Source organism: Chenopodium album, chromosome 27 (assembly GCF_948465745.1).
Source record: "Chenopodium album chromosome 27, dcCheAlbu1.1, whole genome shotgun sequence".
NCBI classification, from domain to species: Eukaryota; Viridiplantae; Streptophyta; class Magnoliopsida; order Caryophyllales; family Amaranthaceae; genus Chenopodium; species Chenopodium album.
Window position 1 is genome coordinate 4,086,447 of NC_137860.1, and position 24,201 is coordinate 4,110,647.

Consider the following 24,201-nt stretch of genomic DNA (forward strand, 5'->3'; position numbering starts at 1 on the left):
ATCACTCGATCCTAGTATTTTCTAAAATTGGGAGAAAAGGTTTAACCAACGGAGCTAGTAAGTAAATTGCAGGTGCGTGTAAACAGTATAGTTGTCATTAATAGGGATGGCAATCGGGCGGTCGGATGCGATGATGGTACCTCCATACCCATACCCACCTAAAAATGTTATACCCATCCCCGCCCCACCACCCGTGGCGGGAACAATATCCACATTCATACCCGCCCCACCGGGTACAAGATAGGATCCATCCCTGCCCCATCACCCACTTGGATATCCATACCCACCTCATACCCGCCCCAAAATCGTCCCAAACCCATTGCCCTCTATTGTATTACATTAATGACAATTATATCAAATTAAGTAAAAAAAATTTGGACTTCACTATTCAAGCTTATTCAGCCTTAGGAGGTAACGAAGTTCCATAAATTCTAAACTCTTCTAAAAGAAATATGGTGCGGGTATAAGGCAGATACATGGCGGGACAGATATAGGGTAGGTCTACTCTAAAATCCATACCCGCTCCATCATCTATGGGACCATGGCCGGTACACATTTTATACTCATCCCGCCCCATCACCCGCCAAACCTCCCTTCATCCCCAAGTGGGTCGGGGATAGGGCGGGTCTCCCATTTAACCCGACCCATTGCCATCCTTAATTAATGCGGGAGGAGGGTGTTAGTAAGTAAAATGTGGGTGTTGTTTAGCTTTATAAAACCGAAGATAAGGTCTCCTAACTTTCAAAAGGGATAGAAGCTGAGGAATAGGAGGTAGTGTGGAGTAGTGGTAGACTGGTAGTGGGAGTAAGAAATTTTTTTGCAACAATGGCATCAACAACCTCAAGTGTTTCTTTGTCATGGAGCAATTCTTTCCAGAGTTTTGCAGGTGCTATTAACGAACCTCAGAAATTCCCAGAATATGGAAGAGTGATTCTCCCAATTGTGGCACAAAAGAAAACCAAGAAGATTCGCAAGGTGATTGAATTTCTTTTTATTTCAATAATTACTTATTTTATTTGAATATTATTTGAATTTAACATAGTTTTGATTTATGGGTATAATTATTTTGTAAACATTGGAATTGGGTGTGGATTATTTTGATAAATATGGCTTTAATATTTGTTGGGTGTAGATAATTTTGAAGGAAGATATACCAGATTTGGGAAAAAAGGGGCAGCTTTTGGATGTAAGAGCTGGTTTTTACAGGAATTTCTTGTTGCCTTCGGGAAAAGCCCAGGTTGTCACCTCATCGCTGGTTAAGTAAGTTTTTTACTCTGAATATTTGAATTACTGGAATTTTGCTTGATTAATCATTTGATTATAATAAATAAAAAAAAAAGAAATAATGCATGCTATCAATATACTATGCTCAATACTTAGATGATGTTGTTGTGCTATGTTTCGGGCCTCGAATGACGAGGTGTTTTATGCATAGGGAGAAGTTATAGCTCATCCTTGTATTTGATGTTGATGAATTCTGGGAGCAGATTGGGTAACTTGTTATGGTTATTGGGTTTAATATTAGTGTGATGTTCCTTGGGATTTTATCCTACTCAGTAATTCTATGGGAATTTTGTGTAGAACTACCCTAAAGATAGGGTCATTTGTAAACAACTACCCATTTTTTTTATTTGTTTAGAACTACCCACAAGTTTGAAAACATTTGGGTATCACTACCCATTAACATATTCCGTCCAATTAAGACGTTATCGGGGCTCATTTTTTTTCACTTTTGCCACCCAATTAACTCTCCCAATTTGTATAAAGTTTTTAATCTATTTTAATTAACCTAATTAGGGTTTTAATCATAATTCATTTTAGGGTTCATGAGTGTAGTATTATTTGGAGATTTTAATTTCTGAGGTTTGGGGGTTTAATTGAATTGGGGTTTTTGCTTATTTTAGCATTAATTGGCCATTGTAATTGAAAAAAGTGAAAAATTAGCCCAAAATAACGTTTTTATTGGACGAAAAACGTTAATGGGTAGTGCTACCCAAACTTTTCCAAACTTGCGGGTAGTTCTAAACAAATAAAAAAAAATGGGTAGTTGTTCACAAATGACCCTATCTTTAGGGTAGTTCTACACAAAATATCCTAATTCTATACCTTTAGTCTTAGTGGCTTTAGTATTCAGGTTTATATTTTTGGTTCTGTAAAATTTGCTGATAGAGATTGTCATCGAGTCTGATAAATTCTTGTTTGAGAAACTTTGGTGGTTAAAAATCCACCCTACTGTATGTGGGAGCCTGGTGTTATACTCGCGATAACATGTTTTGTCACCACCTCTAAATTTTATTTGGTGATAGAAACTGTCATTGAGTCTGATAAATTCTTTTTTGAGAAACTTTGGTGGTTCTAAATCCATCCTACTGTATGCGGGAGCCTGGTGTTGTACTCGTGATAACGTGTTTTTCTACCACCTCTAAATTTTTTTCTATTAAGGTCATCAACGTACAAGTGAGTAGTTACTAGTAAAATCCAAGAGTGGCAAAATTAAGGAGATGAACGATGAACCATGCAGGTCTATGACTAAAATCTATGACTTAACATCTTAGGAAATCTGTATATTTAATGAATTCTATGAAATTCTGTGAATTCTCATGTTTTCTTTCAGTCTTCTTGTTTTGGTCTCTTGTTGTACTCAGTTCCATCATCAATGAGAAACAGTATATAGGTTTGCGTAGCCTAGTTTTTGTAGAATCACATGCTCTTAAACATATAGAGGGCTCTATTTAGTCTTAACTCTTAAGTATGAAAATTTGATGAGAAAAATTGATGTTTCTTACAATGACAGTTGTCATATAGGACTAAGTGAGATGTAAGTTGGGTGCAGTAAGGTAGTTCTTGCCTTGTTTTGCTTTCTGGTCAGTTCTACACTGAAGGGTTCCCTGTGGAAGTGGGGAAGAGGTTGTGGTGGTGCTGAAATTCAATCCTTCTTGTGCATGGAAATTTAACACTTAGTTGGAGAAGGGAACTACTTTTGTTAGCATCTTCTCTTTTGTTTAGGGAGATTTTTAAAACAGTACATTCGGTGGATTCTATTATCTAGGGGACAATGTGAAGGCAGAGATATTTGGACCTCACATCAGTACTACATAAATCTTGCCGCTTTGAGGATATTTAGCTACTTTTTCTTTTTTTCATTTAAACATGTTACTAAAACATTACATTTTCTTTTTTCATATTCTTTGACTTTGTCTCAAAAAAAAAAAAAAAAAAAAAGGTAGCCTACAAGGCTACAATAGTACAATGGCACATATTTATACTGTTTGCTTTTGTTGCTCAAGGGAGATGAAGATGGAGGAGGAGAGAATTGAAGCTGAGAAGAGAAGGGTGAGTATAATATTTCATAGTAACATGTGTTATTGTTGTTACTAATTGTCTGCATTATAACGTTTGTGTAATGGACCTCTTTGTATCTTTGCCTTCGTTTAAGGTGTATCTGGATTTTTCATTTTAGTTATTGATTATTTACCACCCATAGAAGGATAGAAATCAATGGTAGTGGATACAAACACAGCTTCACTGTTCATGATACTCAGAACTTGCTTTATAATGGCTTGTATTTGTTTGCTTTTTTGGAACTAATTAGCTGGCGTTCCTCTGTTTTGGGTTTTTGTTTTGGTTGCTCATATATGTTTTTCAAGTATCTGTTCTCGTTCTTTTTTAAACAGTTTGCTGGACTTTAGTGGACTACTATGTGCTATATTATCTGAACAAGGAGGGGCCTTTGCATGATTATGCATGACATTAGCATATACGGAGTATTAATTGGATAAAGAGATGAAATCCTCCACAGTCCACACTCCGGAGTGCAGTTGGGATGCTTTTCATTGAATGAAATATTGAAATGATGTTTAATCAGCTATCCAAATATTGGCTTTTAATTTTATCCCATAAAAATAAGTAATTCTTGATTTAAAAATTGCCTCTTCATGACAATACAATAATTTTGTTTGAAAATCTTTGCTAGGTAAAAGAAGAGGCACAGCAGCTAGCTCGTTTGTTTGAAACTGTTGGAGCTTTCAAGGTTAAACGCAAAGGTGGAAAAGGAAAACAAATATTTGGAAGGTAACAGAAACCACACATAATGTTCTTGCCTTACCTTGCTTTGCTGTGATCTGTCACTTATAGACAATTCTGATTTTCCCGTGGTTCTGGCAGTGTGACTGCTCAAGATCTTGTTGACATAATTAAGGCACAGCTTCAAAGGTAATATTACTGTCATTATTACTGACCTCCTCATCACTTATAAATTCTGTGATAATGAAAAATGAAACCAAAATTTACACTAATTGTCTTAAAAGATCAATCTAGTGAAGTGTTTTTAGCCATTTTCAAATTAAGTGAACATCTAACTAGGTTGGGTTAACAAAATGATCTATTTAAATTGTTTAAACTTCTTCAATGTTGATCAAGCTAATCCTTATGCTGGCTGTATACTTGTGCATCTCAGCATTTTATATAGCTTGATTCCTTGATCATACTGGAGGAGTTCTAAAGCCCGATAATCAACAGCTATGGTTAAAAAAAAAAAAAAAAAAAAAGAAGAAGGGAAGTAGAGTCTCAAGCTTGTAGTCGTCTACTCATGTATTAAATGAATATCTTATGCAAAGGCTTCGACCTTTGTAAGCAAGCGCTACCTGACATAGTGTTAGAAACCCTAACAATGCATATGCTAAGCTAGTTTTGTTGCTGGTGTGAGAAGCCTAGCTTATTTTAGCATGGAATGTGGAAAAAACATGGACTTGTGAATGGAAGCCTGAAGCCGAGCCTGTGAAGCAGGTTTTGGGGGAAAAATGACAGTTGCCATTTTGCCAATGCAGTCCCATTCCGTCTTTTTTTTCTCTTGAAAAGGCTATGAGTGAGCCTTTAATAGAATCCTTACTCTGGACCTTAATGAATGAAATCCCTTCCGTTGATAGATGCAATAATGAGTCTATATGTCCTCAGGACCTCAAACACCCCCCCCCCCCCCCCCCCCACAAATACAAAATACTTCGTACTGCTTTTGAGAGAGTATCAATGGGGCATGCTTAGAATTCTTTCTGTTATTTTAGAACAATGTGGTCATATACTCATATATCCCACATTCAGTATTTAAAGTAGGTATGACCAGAGTATTTTTGAGGTTTTGTAGGTTTACGGAAACATTTCATTTTTCTTTTCTTCCAGGGATGTGGACAAAAAAATTGTTTTCCTCCCTGAGATCAGGGAAACTGGGGAGTATATAGCAGAATTGAAGCTGCACCCAGAAGTCTCTGCTCAGGTTCGTGTTACTGTGTTCGCAAACTAACAAAAAGTTTCTGCGGAGTATTGTATCAGACAACCTTGCATTTTGATTTCAGTCCAAGGTAAGCAACCATCTGGATTTCTTATGAAGAAAAGGTTACTATATTTTAGCTGTTTAAAGTTCAGATGACTGCTATTATGTGTTCTGTTTAGCAAACTTGATAAAACAGCATAAGCTTTTTTTTATTTTTATTTTTATACAAAAAGCTTAATTAAATTGTGACTGTACAGCTCAAGAGTCGAGAGTAAAAAAAACCAAAAAATTCATCTTGTTTTGCTTTTAAAGGCTTTTTTTATGGGTCTATACCCATGCAGTGTTTTGTCTTTACATTGTTTACATGTTAAACTTCAAATCATTTGCTCACATATGAATGTTTATTTCTTGTTTGGTCATTTGCAGGAGAGATACAGCTGTTGTTTCAAATTGTAGATGCTCATATAATGCACCAAGCATTGTAACTTGTATGTTTTTAGATCCTTTAGCATAGCCAATTCTGTTGTTCTTTTACTCTTTTTCCATAATAATTAATTTATCTTTTTCTGTATGTCCATGCCCTCTACTTTCTTTTTGCTGCGATATTTTACATTATATTGGCTTTTCGAAGATTAAAATTTTCTAGACATGACGCCATGTTTTAATAGCTACATGTCTTTTCTATAGAGCAAGTAACCCACCTCTAAGTTGTACATAGAAACCTGTGGTGAGAGCCTTTTTTTCACAAAAATGGTTAATCCAACTATAAACTTGAAGTACACCATTGGTACATTGGTGTCTCCTACCTAGAGGTGGGTAGCGTGCCGTGCCTGGTGGTGGCTCGTGCCGTGCCTACATCTTGGCGTGCCGTGGCGTGTCGGGCCACCATTTGGCATACCCTAGCCCATGGCACGGCCCACGTGCCTGTCGTGCCGAGCACCGGGGCCACCCATAATATTTTTAAAATCAATTCATTTTTTTTGAACAACTTTTAAAATGGATATACTATCTAAACAATTTATGTTTATGTTTTTTTTTATTTTTTTTTATTATTGTATTACTATTGTTCTTTTTATTATTCTTATTTTAAATATTATAGTTCTTTATAATTATTTATGTTATTTTTATGGTCGTGCCTGACGTGCCGTACTGGTGGGCCAAACTACCGTTCCGCCTGCGGGTTCGTGCCGTGCTTGTGCCGGATTTTCGAAATCGTGTTCACGGCACGGCCCATGGCCCACTCCTCGGTCACCGTGCCGTGCCACAGGCGGGTCAGGCCAATATCATGTTAGTGCCGCCCACGGGCCGGCACGGCCAATGCTCACCTCTAATCCTACCCATTGATGTATCCTACCCATATATAAACAGTCCTTTCAAGTTTCTAAGCATTTCTAAGATGGATTTTGCAAAAATCAATATACCATGAGGGTCGAGCTGTCTTGGCTTAAGCCCAAAGCTTAGATGAATGAGAGCTCAATTCCAATGCCACTTTAGTCGTATGAGAACTTAAGAGGCTAGAATAGAGAAGCATTGATCCCAGAAATCTAATTTGGTCACTACTCTATGTAAGAATAGCTGTATTTACTTTATCTCTACTACCTTCAGGCTGTGCATCAAATGTTTTCATCGGCCACCTACACGATGTCGAATTCTAATAAGCATACTAAGGCTATTGGCTACATATGTTCAATTATCTAATATAAATCAAATTTTCATCATCGGATCTGATTTGATTTATTGATTTGGCTAAATTTTAATCTTAAAATATCAAATGACAGGTTAAGTTTGTATTAATGTGGACTTTCATAATATAAAATTTTACTTATTAGTACAAAAACGATGTGGTTTGATGATCTGATATGATCATTTATGAGATAAGCAATTTTTTGCTTAAATAAGTTAGACTGAACACAAAAAATTTAATGTAGAGATGTTGAGAATTCTGTAAAATCTTTCTGTAAAAATATATATATATATATATATATTTTTTTCTCCTCTTAGCTATTCCCACTTTGTCAGGACTAGAGTTTATGCATACCTTAATCTTTAGTTAAAATAAAAATAATCATAATAATTATAATTTTTTTTAGTAGACATACCTTAGCTTTAATGAAATTTCAAGCAATCGAAATATACGAAAAGGGTCATCATTGTTAAACTATGCCTGAATATTTTTAATCTCAGATAATGCTTGGCACTAGATTTTAAAGTAGAGAGATAAGTAGTTTAATTGGGTACAACCACTAATTTACCACCAGATTTGCTGTTTGGTGGAATTCTTAGGTACATTCTAGTGTTTCAACTAGTGTGCGTGAAAATCTGAATGAAAGGTTTTTTTAAATGAAAATATATGACTAGTAATGTTTTTTACTAATTGTTCTGCTCAAAAATATTATTCTAACATTCACACCCTTTAAATCTTAATAGATTTATCATGTGTGTATCAGCATATGTAAATCGCCAATACAATAGCTACTTCAACCACTAGTTTAATCGAATCTACTTGTATATATTTTCGAAAAATGTATGTGTCAAAGATGAACATACAAACATGATCTTGGCTATTTTTTTAATCTATACAATAAGGGATTTATCATGCATGACCAAATAAAAGAAATTTGAAATTTCATAATTTAAGCAGCCTGTTTCACTATAGACCTTGAAGTTCCTGTGAACACTTGAACACTAGAAGCAAAAGTCGTAACTAATATTATTAATTTTTGATAGATATTATTTTCACTGTACCATGCAAAAGTATTTGCTTTCATATTTTAACCTTCCCATTGACAATTTTGATTAGGACTTGTATTCTTGTATTTATTATACACCCAAGCATGCAACCATTCCACTATTTAATTTTCCCAACACTTGCTTAAGCTCAATCCCTTCATACTTTTGCGGGTGCACCTTCGTATGTCATGTCACTCATATGTGGACTGTGCGTATTATACACTTCTTAGCTCATTGCTTGTGTACAACACACTGCCTCGAAAACGTATACATTTAAGCTAGTGCTACTTGGACTCGGGTAGTCATGCATGTCCGATACAAGTACATATTCAAGTCGCCAACTCGGTTATTTTGTGAAATAAATTTCATGATTTTAGTCTTAACTGAAGTGTCCAAGTGTCTTACACTCCTATCCATGTCCGATTGTCAGGAAACTAACACGGATACTTGAGGTGAAATGAAGAGTCTGAGTAACATAACGTTTAGGTGCGTAATGAACTCTTCACAATGTACTATACAAAGTAACGTCACCGGACCCGAGGACAAAAAGTAGGAAGGGATTTACTCATTGAGGTAGTTTCCTTTTGCATGTATAAAAAGTTGATCACCTAATCGGCTAACCGTATTCTTGAAAGCTAGGCTAGTAGAAAACCGCGTTCTACAAATGACGGAGAATCCGGTTTACACAAGTGAAGATGAAAAAATTAGTTGATGAATGACTTGTGTTTTGAGTCTTTTCACAACCACCAAACTAACAAACAAACCCACCTCATATTTATGTACATTGTCGTTGGGGTATTTCAGGAACATGTCTTCATCCTTAAGTAGTTGACACTTTTTTGGAAGACTTTTTTTGGGCTGTTTTTGGCAAAATTTTCTTCATTTTTCAAAAGAAGAAGTTGAGTCTTGCATTACACTTTTTCTTCACACTTAATCTGCTTCACTTCTAACTCGCATAGAGCACCTTTTGAATAATGGAAAAACTAGTTATTGGTCGGGTTTTGGTGATGTTGTATGTCCTTGCGTATATATATGTCCTTGCGTATATATTGAGGTTTTGGTCGGGTTTTGTTTTGTTTGCATTTCGTTTTTAGTACTCTTTTTATTTTTCATTTATACAGAGTGAACTATAAATTTTTCTTTTATGTAGTTTGAAATTAAAAATAGTTGCATCGTATTTGAGATGTGCATTGAATGACGTCTGTGTAAGATGTAAGTCAATAGAACAACTTAAGGTAGTGTAAAAATAATATGAAGAAAGTTAACGTTATTTTCTTTGTATTGACTTTTTACTATGTGGCTAACAGTTAGTTAAATAGCCTCGCTCTTAAATTTAAGGTAAAGACATGCCACCCTCAAGAAACTTGCTGTTTTTAGTAAGTTTACAAACAAGCCACAGCTGTGTTCTTCGAAATAGATTGTAGATGTCGTGCCATATTGTATTACTATGTCCATTTGTACATTTGTACTCTCTAAACCAAGACAAATTTGAAACGTTTTTTTTCCTTTATTTTTGATTTTTTTAATTGCACTGAAACTTTTTTTATCAATAACGTATATATACACATTTTTTACCATATGACTAAATAATGGACGTTAAAAAATTAGAACACCCCATTTATTCTGGTGAATAATTGATTTATTTGTATTTATCTACGTTTGATCCGTTTTCTCAAATTAATTGAATATTTAATACACCCATTGGTCGGCAGTTGGTGTGTTTCTGGACCAAAATATTAAATTTTACTAAAATGAATTATTTAGCTTATTAATTTATTAGTTTAATTAGTAGCAGTAACAATATTGTTTCAGCATTAACTAAGGAGAGAGTATTGACTTGAGGCATGTTTACTAATTCATTGAGCTTTATGAAAGTGGCATATTTGAGTGTTGACTGAATATTTGTGCCTAGTGTTCCAAGTGACGAAACTGTGACAATTACTGAAAAAAAAAAAACCAACTCTATCTCTGGCCGTTGTTACATGTGTCTCATTATTATTGTTTAACTCTTTTCTCGATCATTACATAACCTTTTTAAATAATGTATCGTGTTTACATTGCAATGATAAAAGAACGAGAAAAAAAAAATTATATTAACTAACAAGAATATTATGTGTCGTGGTTTGAACTTTTGAGTCTTAGACTCTTAGTGAAAGGATGATTATGTATTTTCTAATCATTACATATTAATTTTCTTATTAAGTACGAAGTATAAATGATGTGTATTTCTTGCAATTAGTAATTTGGTTACACTACTAGAAAGCTCGAACAACTTCATGATATTGTGCTTGAAATTTCAAGCTTAACTCAACGCAAGCATATGAGCTTGAGTCATGATTTGATCTCTAACCTTTTTCCAAAGATGTCATCATATTAAAAAGTATTTTGTATTGTTTTTTCTAATTTAAAGAAATATAAGTCTGATTCATCAAATCTCGTTTATTTTATTTAATTAATACTCTATATAATATTTGAGGCAACTGATCACCAGCTTTTCGAATTTATCTCTAGTTCTCTACTCACGTCACTATATCAACTTGTTCCGATCTCACGATCATCAAGCCATGCTCGAATTATAGTCAAGCTTAGCTTGAAAGTGTACATATACTAGTTAGCTAGACTCATTATCACTCCTATATTATTCACAATCATATCTCAAATGTTGTTAGCTAGCTTTAGTTATCATTATTGAGTGTTTATTATTGAGTGATAGTAGTGGAAACCCACTAACTTGCTAAAATCATATAAGTACAAAATGAGCTAACAGTGAGACAATCTCAAACAAATTGACTTGGTTAATACTACCTGTTATATGCTTATGAAGTGTTCCAAAGATTGTGCCTAGATCATGACTTCTATGTACAAGCCAAGTAAAAGGACAGATTCCAAGTCTCTTTTGCTTAATTGGGAGGCCATTTATTTAATTATACTTGAAACAAATTAAAGCATCTTAATCAATTACCAATTCAATGATTAGAGGTATGATGCATGATCACTTCTTCACGACTTTTTTAATTAATTAAAATATTAATATAAATTATTAAACAATAAAAATAATAATAGTAACAAAAAGGGTCCTCTTTTTTTTTTTTTTTTTTTCGCCAACTACTTTAATTACATTGTAGTAATGTAAAGGGTATTAGTTATGATAAATGCTTAAATTGTCAATGGCCCGCCCATATTTGGACATCTCACGCAACAACGTGCCCACATGCTTTCTATACCTTGCCAGCATTCACTTGAAAACGTGCACATAACAAACACTTTTTGTGCTTCACCTAGTGACTGTGTCACTCACTTACTCCTCCCCTCTTCCTCACTCGATCTCTTTCGCTTTTCAATTTTTCTTCGCATATTAACTCCGCCAGTGGATTCCCCGCTGCCAGTCCCAAGCCTGGATAAAGGAGGAGGGTTACGGTAGGCCAGTGACAGCCAGTATAAAACTTCGTCACATCCAATGACATGAGCCAAACAGATATTTTCGTGGGGGCGTTCCCTACTCAGCGACGCGCTGCACTTCCTAGACCCGGGTGTAGTGATAAGTATGCAAGGGTTGCTAGGTCGTCGCCCAGAAGCGACGCGCCACATTGCCCGAGTGTGGTGTCAAATGAGCAAGGGCGTGCCATTGGGGCGTTCCCTACTGAGCGACGCGCTGCACTTCCCAGACCCGGGTGCAGTGATAAGTATGCAAGGGTTGCTAGGTCGTCGCCCAGAAGCGACGCGCCACATTGCCCGAGTGTGGTGTCAAATGAGCAAGGGCCTGGAGTTGGGACCAGGAGGGAGCGTGGGAGAAAGGAATTTAGTTTGCGGATTGGTTCTTGGAATGTGGGGTCTCTTACGGGAAAATCAGCAGAAGTGGTAGAAGTAATGAAGAGACGACGCGTGAACATCATGTGCCTCCAAGAGACAAGATGGACAGGAGAAGGAGTTCGAGGCTTGGTTTTGGGGTATAAGGTATGGTATGTTGGGCAAGAAACGAGCCACAGGACAAGGAATGGTGGAGCTAGGAACGGAGTTGGTGTGGTTCTCGATGAGAGGTTGGCAAAAGAGGTGATCGAGGTCTATCGGAAGAACGATAGGTTGATAAGGCTGAAGTTGCTATGTGGCAAGGAGATTGTGAATGTTATCAGTGCTTATGCTCCCCAAGTGGGTTTAGATGCGGAAGAGAAACGACAATTTTGGGAGGATCTAGACGAGGTGGTACAGGGTGTCCACCACTCAGAGAAGTTATATATTGGAGGGGATCTAAATGGGCACGTTGGGGCGAGCCGAGAGGGCTATGGGAGTGTCCATGGAGGCTTTGGGTATGGGCAGAGGGACGCCGGTGGTGAAGCTATTATGGATTTTGCCCAATCATATGATTTAATTTTGGCTAATACTTGGTTTAAGAAGAGGGATTCACACTTGATAACTTTTCGGAGTGGAGCAAATGCAACTCAAATAGACTTCCTGCTCACAAGGAGCATAGATAGACAAAGTTGCCTAAACTGTAAGGTTATCCCAGGGGAAAGTGTGGTCACCCAACACCGGCTATTGGTAATGACTATTCGTCTGAAAGAGAAGGCGAAGAAAAAAGTTAGACAAGAAGAACCGAGGATAAGATGGTGGACCCTAAGGGATGCAAAGGCTAAGGTTTTTACAGAAAAGGTAATTGAAGAAGCGGATTGGGATGGAGAGGTGGATCCGGACATGACTTGGTTACGAATGAAGAACTGTTTCCTAAGAGTGGCCAAAGAGGTCTTAGGGGAAGTAAGGGGAAGAACTTCGATACAGAGAGATACTTCGTGGTGGAATGAAGAGGTGAAAGCAGTAATTAAGCAAAAAAGGGAATGCTATCAAGCCTTAGGAAAATGTAGGAGTGATGAAACCTTTGCAGCGTATAAGGAGGCTAAGAGTAAGGCAAAGGCAGCTGTTCGTCAAGCGAAAGAAAAGGCATATCAGGAGGTTTATGCAAAAACTTGATTCCAAGGAGGGAGAAAGGATCATTTATAAGATGGCAAAGAGAAGACAAGAGGCAAGGAAGGATATTGGCATGGTGAAGTGTGTCAAAGATAAGAACCAAATGGTCCTAGTGCAAGAGGAGGACATCAAGGACAGGTGGAAGGGGTACTTCGATGAATTATTTAATGGAAGTAATGGAGTTGTGATAGGAGATACCTCTGTGAGTGATGAAGAAATCAACATGGAGTATGTGCGAAGGATTAGGAGAGTAGAGGTGGAGATTGCACTGAGGAAGTTGAAACCTAAGAAGGCGGTTGGCCCTGATGGGGTACCGATAGAGGTGTGGAGGTGTTTGGGTAAGATTGGTATTGATTGGTTAACAAACCTTTTCAACAAGATATGGACGGCTACAAGGATCCCACAAGATTGGAGGAAGAGCACCTTGGTCCCGGTTTATAAAAACAAAGGAGACGCTCAAGATTGTTCTAACTACCGAGGAATTAAGCTTATGAGCCACACTATGAAGCTGTGGGAAAGGGTGATTGAACAAAGGTTGAGGGCATACACAAGCATTTCAGATAACCAATTTGGTTTTATGTCTGGGAGATCTACTATGGAGGCAATCCATTTGATAAGACAAATGATGGAGTTTTATAGGGTAAAGAAGAAAGATCTTCATATGGTCTTTATTGATTTAGAGAAGGCATATGACAAGGTGCCAAGAGAGATACTTTGGTGGGCAATGTTGAAGAAAGGTATCCCACGAAGGTATGTAGACCTAGTTAAGGATATGTATCGGGATGTGTCAACAAATGTGAGGACATGCGGAGGGTTGACAAAAGATTTCCCTATTACAATCGGATTGCATCAAGGGTCTGCATTAAGCCCTTTTCTTTTTGCAACGGTTCTAGATGAATTAACTAGACCATTTCAAGATGAGGTTCCATGGTGTATGTTGTTCGCGGATGATATCGTTTTGGTGGATGAGACTAAGGACGGGGTTAATGTTAAGTTGGAGCAATGGAGGCAAAGGTTGGAATCTAGAGGGTTTAAGCTAAGTCGGAGTAAGACTGAATATTTGGTATGTCGTTTTGGCACTCAGAGGGGGACAAGCAATGAAGTGGTGAGTTTGGATGGAAAGGATTTGACCATGAGTGAATGTTTTAAGTATCTTGGGTCGATCATCCAGAAGAATGGTGACATTGATCAAGACGTAACCCACAGAATTAAGTCAGGGTGGCTTAAATGGAGAGCGGCCACGGGAGTGTTATGCGACCGCAGCATTCCCCTACAGTTGAAGGGAAAATTCTACAGGACTGCCATAAGACCAGTGTTGCTCTATAGTACAGAATGTTGGGCTTCTAAGAAAGAGCATATTAAAAAGATGGAGGTTACGGAAATGCGCATGTTAAGGTGGATGTGTGGAAACACTTTAAGAGATAGAATCAGAAATGAGGTTATTCGCAAGAAAGTAGGTGTGGCAGACATTGCAGATAAATTAAGGGAAAATCGTCTGCGTTGGTTTGGACATGTAAGACGGAGACCCGTGGGTGCACCGGTGCGAAGAGTGGAAGAGTGGGATCATGGAGGGATTAAACGAGGAAGAGGGAGACCAAAAATGACTTGGTTGGAAGGAGTGAGGAAGGATATGAAGTGCATGGATTTACGTGAGGATGAAGTTTTGGATCGTAAGGGATGGAGGAGAAAGATTTATGTTGATGACTACACGGAATAATCATATTTGGTTCATGTTAGCCGACCCCACTTTTGGGATTAAGGCTTTGATTGATTGATTGATTGATTGATATTATATTCTCGGGTGTACCTCTCACAAAAGTACCTTTCATAAACATGAAATATTATATATCGTTATTTTTAGATACATCTAAGTGTATAATAGATCGATCAGCTGACTTGATGTGTGTATTACTAGATGATCGATCAAGTTTCGTTCCTTGGCTTGGCTATTAATGAGAGGCATGTGCAAAATTGTGGTGAGAGAAATAAGAAGTACGTACAATAGCGTGGTTTATGATAGATAAGAATATTTAACTAAAAATTTGATGATTGATTATTCCAAATTCCAAATAATTGGTTAATGCAATAATTAGTTTAGTGAGGTGATGAAGCCAAGTTGGATTGCGGGTTTAAATTCTTTAAAACTGGCCTCTATCTCATGACAACTAATATTTGTGGTGGGGAACATGGGAGATGCCCATTTGTTAGTACTAGTATATACTACATGTCCTAAAATGATGTCACTGTATTTTTCTGTTATATTATAGAGGTATTGCTTAGTTGAGGATAAGGACTTTGAGGCAGTTGCAACTTCATATTATAAAAATAATGAAAATAATAAATAAAAATTAGAAAGTGAACAATGATATTTTGTTTTTGGATTTTCTTCTTTTTAATTTTGGATAAGAAATTAAATCTTATCTACAATATATGAAAAACTTTTTAACTTGGCTATGTTGTTGTCAAACAATTGGAATGAATTAGTCATTATTTACATACAGCTAATCGGGTATATAATAGAGGATTTTTCTCAAACGAAAATATATAAATTAAAGAAATACTCTCAAGAAAATGATCAATGAACAAATTAGATAGGTGTAAGTGTAACTTAAAGGATCCTTGACAATTTCTTGGGTTTATTACTTGATTGATATGTTTATCTAAGCCAATCATAAGGAGATTAGTGTAATTAAGAAATTAGTGAAACTAAAAAGGAATACTCTATAGCAAGTGGTATGCCAAGGGCTTTTAAAAAGGAGCACTCTATAACAAGTAGGTTGCCAAGGGCTATAAAATCAACACTTTCTTGTCATCTTACACTGTTAGTTATTCCGTGCAAAATACATGTTCTTAATCATACGAGACTATCTCACAATAAAACTTGCGTCGGTTGGCTAAAAATTCAAGCAAAATTGTGGTAAAACATGTGGCTTCCTAGCTAATACATTTTTGTACAATCAAGCAATTGCATGTAGTAGCATTCCCAAACAATTTTTTACTTAAATTTTAAGTCTTCCTCTTAATAATATTTATATGAAAAATACATTTTCAACTTCCTACCACATCTTGGAGTGCTACTACATGCAATTGCTTGATTGTACAAAACTCTTAAAATTAACCCTTATTTAATTATATTGACTAATAAATTATTACACTCCATTCTTTAGTCTTCCTTTACATATATAAAATACTTATCAACTAGCTTAGTAAATGGGGATGGAATTTTTTTAATTTTTAATTTTTCAATAGGGGTTAAAAATTTTAAATAAAGAAGAGAATTGAATAACTATGAAAAAATGTTGTTATGGTTTCTTGACATAAAAGAAGTATGTAAAGGCATGAAATTAAGTGGAAACAATTACTTAATTAATCACTCAATCAATTAATTAATTAACCTTAAAAGCAAGAATTAAAATAAGAAAGCGGTTACTCAAGTATCATAAAAGCGGTGTGAGTTAGTAGTAGACTAATAATACTAGTAGTAGAAGTAGTGTGTGTTAGTGTTAATGTGTGTGTGTTTTGGTGCGGCGTGCATGCATGTGGGAGGACCCTTATACCAACTCACCTTTCCTATCCATTTATTCTGTCACTTGCTTCATTCGTTGATAGATGCTAACCAAACCAAACTTAACTTATGAATGATAGAAAGAAAGAAAGACAGATAGAAAACCCTACTATTGGATTTTTTTAGCTTTTATTGCAATCAAAAACCAACAAAACAACCTAATCCACCACTTTCTGTTGTGGTTGTACGTCTATCTATCTTCCTAGCTGCCCTCCCCAATCCTTGCTTTCACCCAACTATCACTTACTCACTCGATACCAACAAATACTACTTCGTCCGTTCTTTTTACACTCTATATATATAAATGGTCTTAATCACTACTTCACTACTTACTCACTCCAATCAAATCACGTATCAATTATGCTCTCTGCCACACATATCCATTACCAACTACGTCTGTCAATCGATAAAAGAAAGTCGACCAATCTGATTTTAATAATAAATCTGAGCTACATATGTACGTAATTCCAGCTACATCTATGTATCAAGTAGTATAAGAAGCCGAATTGATTTGAGCTAAACTAAAATTAGATTTGAGCTATATACAGTAAAAGTTACTATACACACACTTGAGTAAAAATATACAATGTCTAATTAACGGTATAAAAAGTTGATGCGAATTGAATGAATTGATCATCGAATTGATTCTGATACTGCGTACGTTACGCCAAGGCAAATTAAATTTTTAAGAAAAGAAAGGAATATATACGGAGTGTACAACTTTACTCTAGAGTAAATAGGGGGAAGATAAATGGAGCAAACACCCAAAATTGGACAAGTGTGGAATACTAAAAATAAGGAAACCCAAAAAAAATAATGAAATAAGATTAGTGAAAAAGAGGGAATAGAAAGTAAACTGATCCAAAAAGGAAAGATTAAGTAGATGCCCCCATCACCTCACTTTTCGTGAATGAAAGGCAACCACCAATACTAGCCACTTACTCAAAGGAAAGAATTCAAACTTGTCATCCAACCATAAAACTCTAATTATACTATTATTTATTTCATGTAATTTAACCAACTTCTAACTTTGTTAAGCAAACTCAATTAATCTCACAAAAAAAAAAAAAAAAATAAATAAAAAAATTCACTATTGACCCAAATCATCACAAAATAAATAATTTTTCAATATGTATTTATAAAAATAGTATATCAAATCAATAATTCACAGTAAAAGTCAATAACAATAAAGTATAATCAAGTATATCAATTTGTTTGTATTTCTATATTTTTTTTTTTTTTTTTTTTATGTTTTAGTAATGGCAATCCACCAAAGGAGTAGGCGTAGGAAGAACATGAACAAACTTGGTATCCATGTGATCAGCCACCTCAATATGTTGTTGTTGTTGTTGTTCTTCTTGATCATCCGGAGCTGGAAGATTTAGATCCAAGGATAGAATATTCCTTGGCCCACCCGTATCGATCACCGCTGCCGTCGTTGCGGCTGCTGTAATCGCTGTGGTTGTCGTGGTGGTGGTTGTGGCAGTTGCTGCTCTATGTCTTCTCATATGACCACCTAAGGCTTGACCTGACGGAAACTCGGACCCACATATCGAACACTCGTGCACCCTCGCCTTACTCGCATCATTGTTGGATTGTATAAGAAAATATTTCTTACTACTGAATTCCGATACATCTAGATCATTATCAACCGTAAGGCTACGATCACGATCGTGGAGGACGGTGTCGATGGTGTCCGGGGATTGGGCTGGTGGGAGGACGGCTGTAGGGGTGGAGGGCTTGATCTTCTTGTGACTAGTACGGTGGCCGCCTAGTGCTTGAAAAGACTGAAAGGTTTTATTACATGTCTTGCATTCGTATGTACTAATATTATTACTAGTACTCGTTGTACTAGTATTATTATTATTAGTATTGTTGGTGTTGTTGGTGGTTTTGATGGTCTTGGATTTGATGATACGGGAAACTTTTCTTTCAATCCCTTGAGCTAAAAGGATTAGGCAATTAGCCATATCTTCTTCTTCGGTTGTTGTGACCTCACTCATGATGTCATGCTCATCGGACGGCGATGCGCCGGAGGAGGATGAGCCATAACTGTTATTATCTGAGGAATTATCACCACCACGAGTGGAAGCAAGAACAACGACCGCACCACCATCACCACCACCTCCGCCGCGATAACTTGAGGAAGCGGTTGCTGCAAGGAGTGATCGTTGACGCTTTGTTCGCCTTCCTTTTGTTGTGAAACTTGAGAACTCTTCTTCTGTTGATTCCATAATGAGAGAAGAAATGAAAATAATATGCTTGTTTATTTTTTGAGAGAATTGGAGTGAGTGAAGGAGAGTGAAAAAGAGGGTGTGTTTGTGTGCGTGTATATATATGCAAATAGAGAGGAAAAAAAATAAAGTAGAAAGAATAGAGGGGGCTTGTGAGAGTCAAAAGTTGTCCTTTTTAAGAAGAGCCCACCCGTTTTTAATAAAGTTTTACAGTTATCGTATATGTTTATTGACCATTTGTAAAGATAATTTCGATATTTTTTTAAAGGGTGATCATGTAAACGAGATTTGACCTCAGGCTTTCAGATAATAGGTACACCTTTTAAGACTTTAACTGACATCTACAATAATCTCGAACTTATTAACATAGACAGGTCAGACATTTCAAGATCGAAATCATAGCGCCTTTTTAAGTAGTCTAGTACTATGCAAATGTAATCAATTAGAAGATCTAAGGTTAGTTTTGGCCATATAATTGAAATGAATAGAGTTTATGATAGATGAATTGAAGTATATAACATATTCTTGAATTGTAACCATCAGCTTAAGTTTTTTTTGTTGAATTAGTCCTTTAACATGGTATCAGAGCCATCGTGACACAAAAATCACGTGTTCAAATCTCATCCGATCCACCTCTCATTTCAAGTGGAATATTTCGCACATTGTATGAGGAGGGTCAATGTTGTTGCATCCACATTTTAAGTCCTAATTCAACCATTAATTTAAGATCTTGATTGAGTTGGTCCTTTAACAGTTTAAAGTACGGATAGAAGAGCATATATGAAAAATGTAAAATAGAGGGGGTATAGTATAATTAAATGTGTGCGTTACCTTAACATAAAGAGGAAAGGGAGTGGGGGAGATTCTTAGTTAACTTAGGAGGGACACTTGGGTAAGTACAAAATTAAAAATGACGCACTTTGAGTGCGCGTGAAGATAGACGTGGTGAGTGATCGAATGGAATAGTGATCACACACGTAGTCGCCAAGGAAAGGAGTACTTCTACTACTTCTAACTTCAATTCTTTCTAATTGCAACGTCACATATTATGACTTTGTCTTAATTATAATCTTATTATTATTTTATTAATATTATTATTAATTAATATTGTTATACATTCTTGCCTTTAACACTCAACTTAATTTAAAGAAGTAACCTTAAGTTAAGTACTTGTACTACTAGTTCATTCAACTCTTCTATCTATTATCTGTTGGTTTCTTTTAAACCAGAAACTGATGTTTCCAAGATTTTCATCTTTTTTTAATGCTTATTGGTCTTAAACTCAATTTATTATATTGAGGTTAGTTTTATTCCTCGTGTTAATAGAGTATAATAACTCATCTATTCTATTCTATTCTCTTAACATCTTGTTAAAAGTTTTGTTTTTATTTATTGAATTGATTATTGAGTTTATCGGGGGTAGAATATGTATTGACAGTCAAAATGAGGTTGAAGAACTTAAAATATTACCGACTGTACACTACAAGAATACGCGTGTTTACCGATGGGAAATACCGATGGCCACTAAAATCCATCGGTAAAAATATAATTCACCGATGGTTTTATCAAGCCATCGGTATTTTTTAAAATACCGATGGCCTTACCATCGGCATATTATTTCCGATGGTTTTCATCCATCGGCAAAATCTTTTTTTTTTAAAAGAAAATAATTTTTTTTACCGATGGATAAAAGCCATCGGTAAAATAAAAATACCGATGGCTTTATACTATCGGTATTTTACCGATGGCTTTTACCCATCGGAAAGCCATCGGTATTTTTCTTAAAAAATAAAAAAAAAACGACCAAACCCTAAAGTAAACTACCGCCCCCCTTTCCCCTTCTATTTCTTCCTCCTTCATTCACGCCTCTCTTCTTCTATCTCTTTCCTCTTCTTCTCTCTCCTCTTCTTCTCTTATGTTCTTCCTCCCTCCTCTCTTTTGAATTTTGATTTCTATCTCTCCCCCTCTTCTCCATCATCAAAACCACTACCATCAGCACAAACATCACAACTTTTTGGGGTACTACCATCACCATCACGAGGTTTATGCAAAGTTTAAGGTTTTTTTGGTCAAACTCGACCATGAAAATTCCAGATCTGGAATTTTCATGGTCGACTTTTACCATTTAAACCTAAAAAAGAAGAAATTTGAAAGGTATCCCCCTTTTTTGTTTAATTTTGTAAGTAATTTCGTTTTGTGGGTTTATTTGTGTGATTTTTGTGGGTTTAATTTTCTACCATTTTCATGGTGTGTGTTTGTTGAGAATTTCGTATGTTTATTGTTTTTTAACTTTAATTTTTATAAATTTTTAATTTTTTGTTAATTTTTGTGGTTTATTTTGGCTTGATTTTGTAGGTTTTTTTATGTTGATTTTTGTGGGTTGTTTTTTTGTTGATTTAAAAGGAGTTTCGGGTGGTGGTTGGTGGTGCTGAGTGGTTTACGGCGGTGGTGGTTAGTGGAAAAGGGTTGTGGTAGTGGTACTGGTGGTTGGCGATGCTTATTGGCTTACGGTGGCGGTGTTGGGTTGTGTTGGGTGGGCTAGGCAGAGGGTGGGTTAAGCAGGGGGTAGGGTAGGTAGGTGGTGGGTAGGGGTTTTAATTTTTTTTTAATTTTTTTTTTGATATTACCGATGGCCAAAAGCCATCGGTATTCTAAATATACCGATGGTTTTGACCATCGGAAAAAAAACCGATGGCTTTAGCCATCGGTATTTAAACAGGCACCGATAGTTTGTAGCCATCGGTAAAACCATCGGTATTAAGTTTACCGATGGTTTTCCCATCGGTATTTTCGATTTTTCCGACGGATTATAATCCGATGGTTTTTTATCGATGGCAGCCATCGGTAAATGCGATACCGATGGTTTTTAACAATTTTACCGATGGATTCTGGCCATCGGTAAATGGATCATTTCTAGTAGTGGTAATAGATGGTCTAACTCTCATACTCCCGTCTCCGAGTAGTTTGCTCTAAGCTAGCTAGGTTACAACCTTGGTAGAAGTAAAATGGGATTTGTTGTGCTCTAGCCTCTAGGTTCGTTGATCTTTGTAGATTTTTATGAGATAGATGGAATATGAATTTTGAAGTTCCACTCACACGTTACTTGTAAATGGATTTTGTGTTCATTACAAAAACATTGAAATACCAAATTACCATTACGTAAAGATAGTGTCTTATAAGAACTAATAAGATAAAATGATTACACATGTTCCTATTTTTTTATTTATTATTATTTAAAATAAAAACCATTTCATTAATGCAACATCATTTAATAATCTAAAAAGTATTATTCTAGATCTATAAAATTTACAAAGGTAACAGATTTTAATTTGATTCAGAAGGGAAAAAAAGTGCTAGAACAAAGCACACCTCATGTAGCTTAGAGCCAAGATATAGATTACCTTAGCTTATAAGAATGATTTTCCAAACAAAGTACAGAAATAGGCTGCAAGTCAAACCAAATTAAAAAGTCAAAGAAAATTACAAAGTCACTAATGATTGACTTCTTATGCATTCCACCACAATTTAACAATTCATTATCATAATTTAATCTTTTTATGCTTTACATCTGCACACAAAGTGATGTTTTGCATGGATTATATAAACTAATTTACTAGTTAAATAACTTTAGATACTAGCTACAAGTTAAATTGAATGGTTAAGAGATAATGAAGTTTTTCATGGGTCAGACTCGTAAAGGGCATTGAGAGAGGACATTTCAAAGAATTTGTTCATTTATTTTAAACTTAATTTGCACGTAAATACTAAAAGAAAGAATATAATTTGGGGCCTTTATAACGGATTTAGAGTTTGTCCTTCAGAAGTTAAGATAATTTTGGGGCTTTCATAACGGATTCTAAGTTTGCCATTTAGAAGTTTAGAGCACACAAAATGAGTAAACGATCTTACCTATAGAGACAAGTAATGCAACTATGCAAGAAAGAAAATTGATTCTTCGTGGTGGAAAACCGGGTTGTGTGTGCATGATGAGTATGGGATTGGCAAAAGAAAAAAATCCCATTGTGACGATTTTGAGGAAGGCTCACTACTCAAGTGCCTCCTTTTTTAAGGTGAGCAAATTATCAATACGGAGTATAATTTATCATGCATGGCACAAACTTGTACTTGTATAATTTTTATATACAATAATGAGTCCTAAATTCCCGATGAATATCCTTGTACAACCTGTTTTACATAAGACTTATTAATTTAGTTTAACATATTCAACAAGAAGTAAATTTACCACACATCATTTCAAAAAAGTTACAAATTTACCTAAAATTGGTGCCTCTACTAACCAGCTACTACTTTTTGCTTAGATGAAACTAATAGAAAAAATAATAATAAAAAAATATTATAAACTTTTAAAAGTGAAATTCCGGCATATTTTAATAGAATAAACTTAAAAAAAACAATTTTTTTTTTTTTTTGTATGACCAGCAGCCAGTTTGTTTTTTTTTTAAAAAAAAAAAAAAGAAAAAAAAAACTACATTTTTAATGCACATAAAATTTACCTATACAAGCATGATAAATATGATTGAAGTCCAAACATTAAAAGTCAACCCAAGAATATAACAGAAAGTATTCAACATTCGCTAAATGTGCAAAATTTATAAATGTACCTCATTTTTGGGGATAAAATAGACACACAAAAGAAAATGGGCAACCTTTCAAGTTTATTTAAGCTGCTATTTTAGAGTTTTGCCAATTATAACAACCCAAAAAATAGTCAACTTATATCATTTTTAAGAAGAAGAAATATTCCAAACATGCAACCTTCCAATTGATATGGGGAAGTCTTAAATTAGAAAGGGGGTTGTAAACTCGTAATCATTCCTACAAAGAGTGGGGCTTTTAAATAAACCATAACTACACACAAGTTGCTACTCCAAAGTTTATAGACACTATCTATGCATTGGCATTGGGACCCAAAACTCGTCTATATACATTTTAGGGTACCCACAATTCAAATTTAGTAAGTTTAATGGAATTATATGCAGTGACTAATCTAGAACAAATATTTAAGAATTAAGGTTAAATGTTTAAATGCATTCAAATAATTTTTCACATTTAACAATTAAGAACAAAAAATCTCAGGAAATAGTGCCTGTAATATCTACTTATTACAAGTATGCTTTTTAGGTGTTGGTTTCTATGTTTATTTTATTTTTTATTATGTTTATTATGATTCACCTCTCTTAATGATTATACATATTATACCGAACTATTCATACTAATATACCAAAATAATAATTTCTCCTTCAAAGTAATTAATAATGCAACGTTTGCCCACAAGTGGGTTGTGGAGTAGGTTTTTTATGTCTTCTTTATAAGAAAATCAGCCTACTCCACAAGCGGGTTGTGGCTAACAACGATTGACCACAAGTGGGTTGTGGAGTGGTCTTTTTTATGTGTACATTCATTCATCTTTGATTCCCTTGTAACCT

General features: G+C 35.5%; 2 protein-coding genes across 2 annotated transcripts; one reads left to right on the plus strand and one right to left on the minus strand.

The window, feature by feature from the left end:
- The first annotated feature begins 739 nt into the window (after positions 1 to 739).
- LOC145620626 (large ribosomal subunit protein bL9c-like) lies at positions 740 to 5,837 on the plus strand. The gene is made up of 7 exons (XM_081675328.1): positions 740 to 975; positions 1,133 to 1,260; positions 3,288 to 3,333; positions 3,974 to 4,071; positions 4,165 to 4,212; positions 5,176 to 5,354; positions 5,693 to 5,837. The coding sequence occupies exons 1-6, from the start codon at positions 826 to 828 to the stop codon at positions 5,294 to 5,296; spliced, it is 591 nt and encodes a 196-aa protein (XP_081531454.1). The 5' UTR covers positions 740 to 825; the 3' UTR covers positions 5,297 to 5,354; positions 5,693 to 5,837.
- Positions 5,838 to 17,626: 11,789 nt separating this feature from the next.
- Positions 17,627 to 18,846, minus strand: LOC145620738 (uncharacterized). The gene has a single exon (XM_081675448.1). The coding sequence runs from the start codon at positions 18,752 to 18,754 to the stop codon at positions 17,774 to 17,776; it is 981 nt and encodes a 326-aa protein (XP_081531574.1). The 5' UTR covers positions 18,755 to 18,846; the 3' UTR covers positions 17,627 to 17,773.
- Positions 18,847 to 24,201: the final 5,355 nt, after the last annotated feature.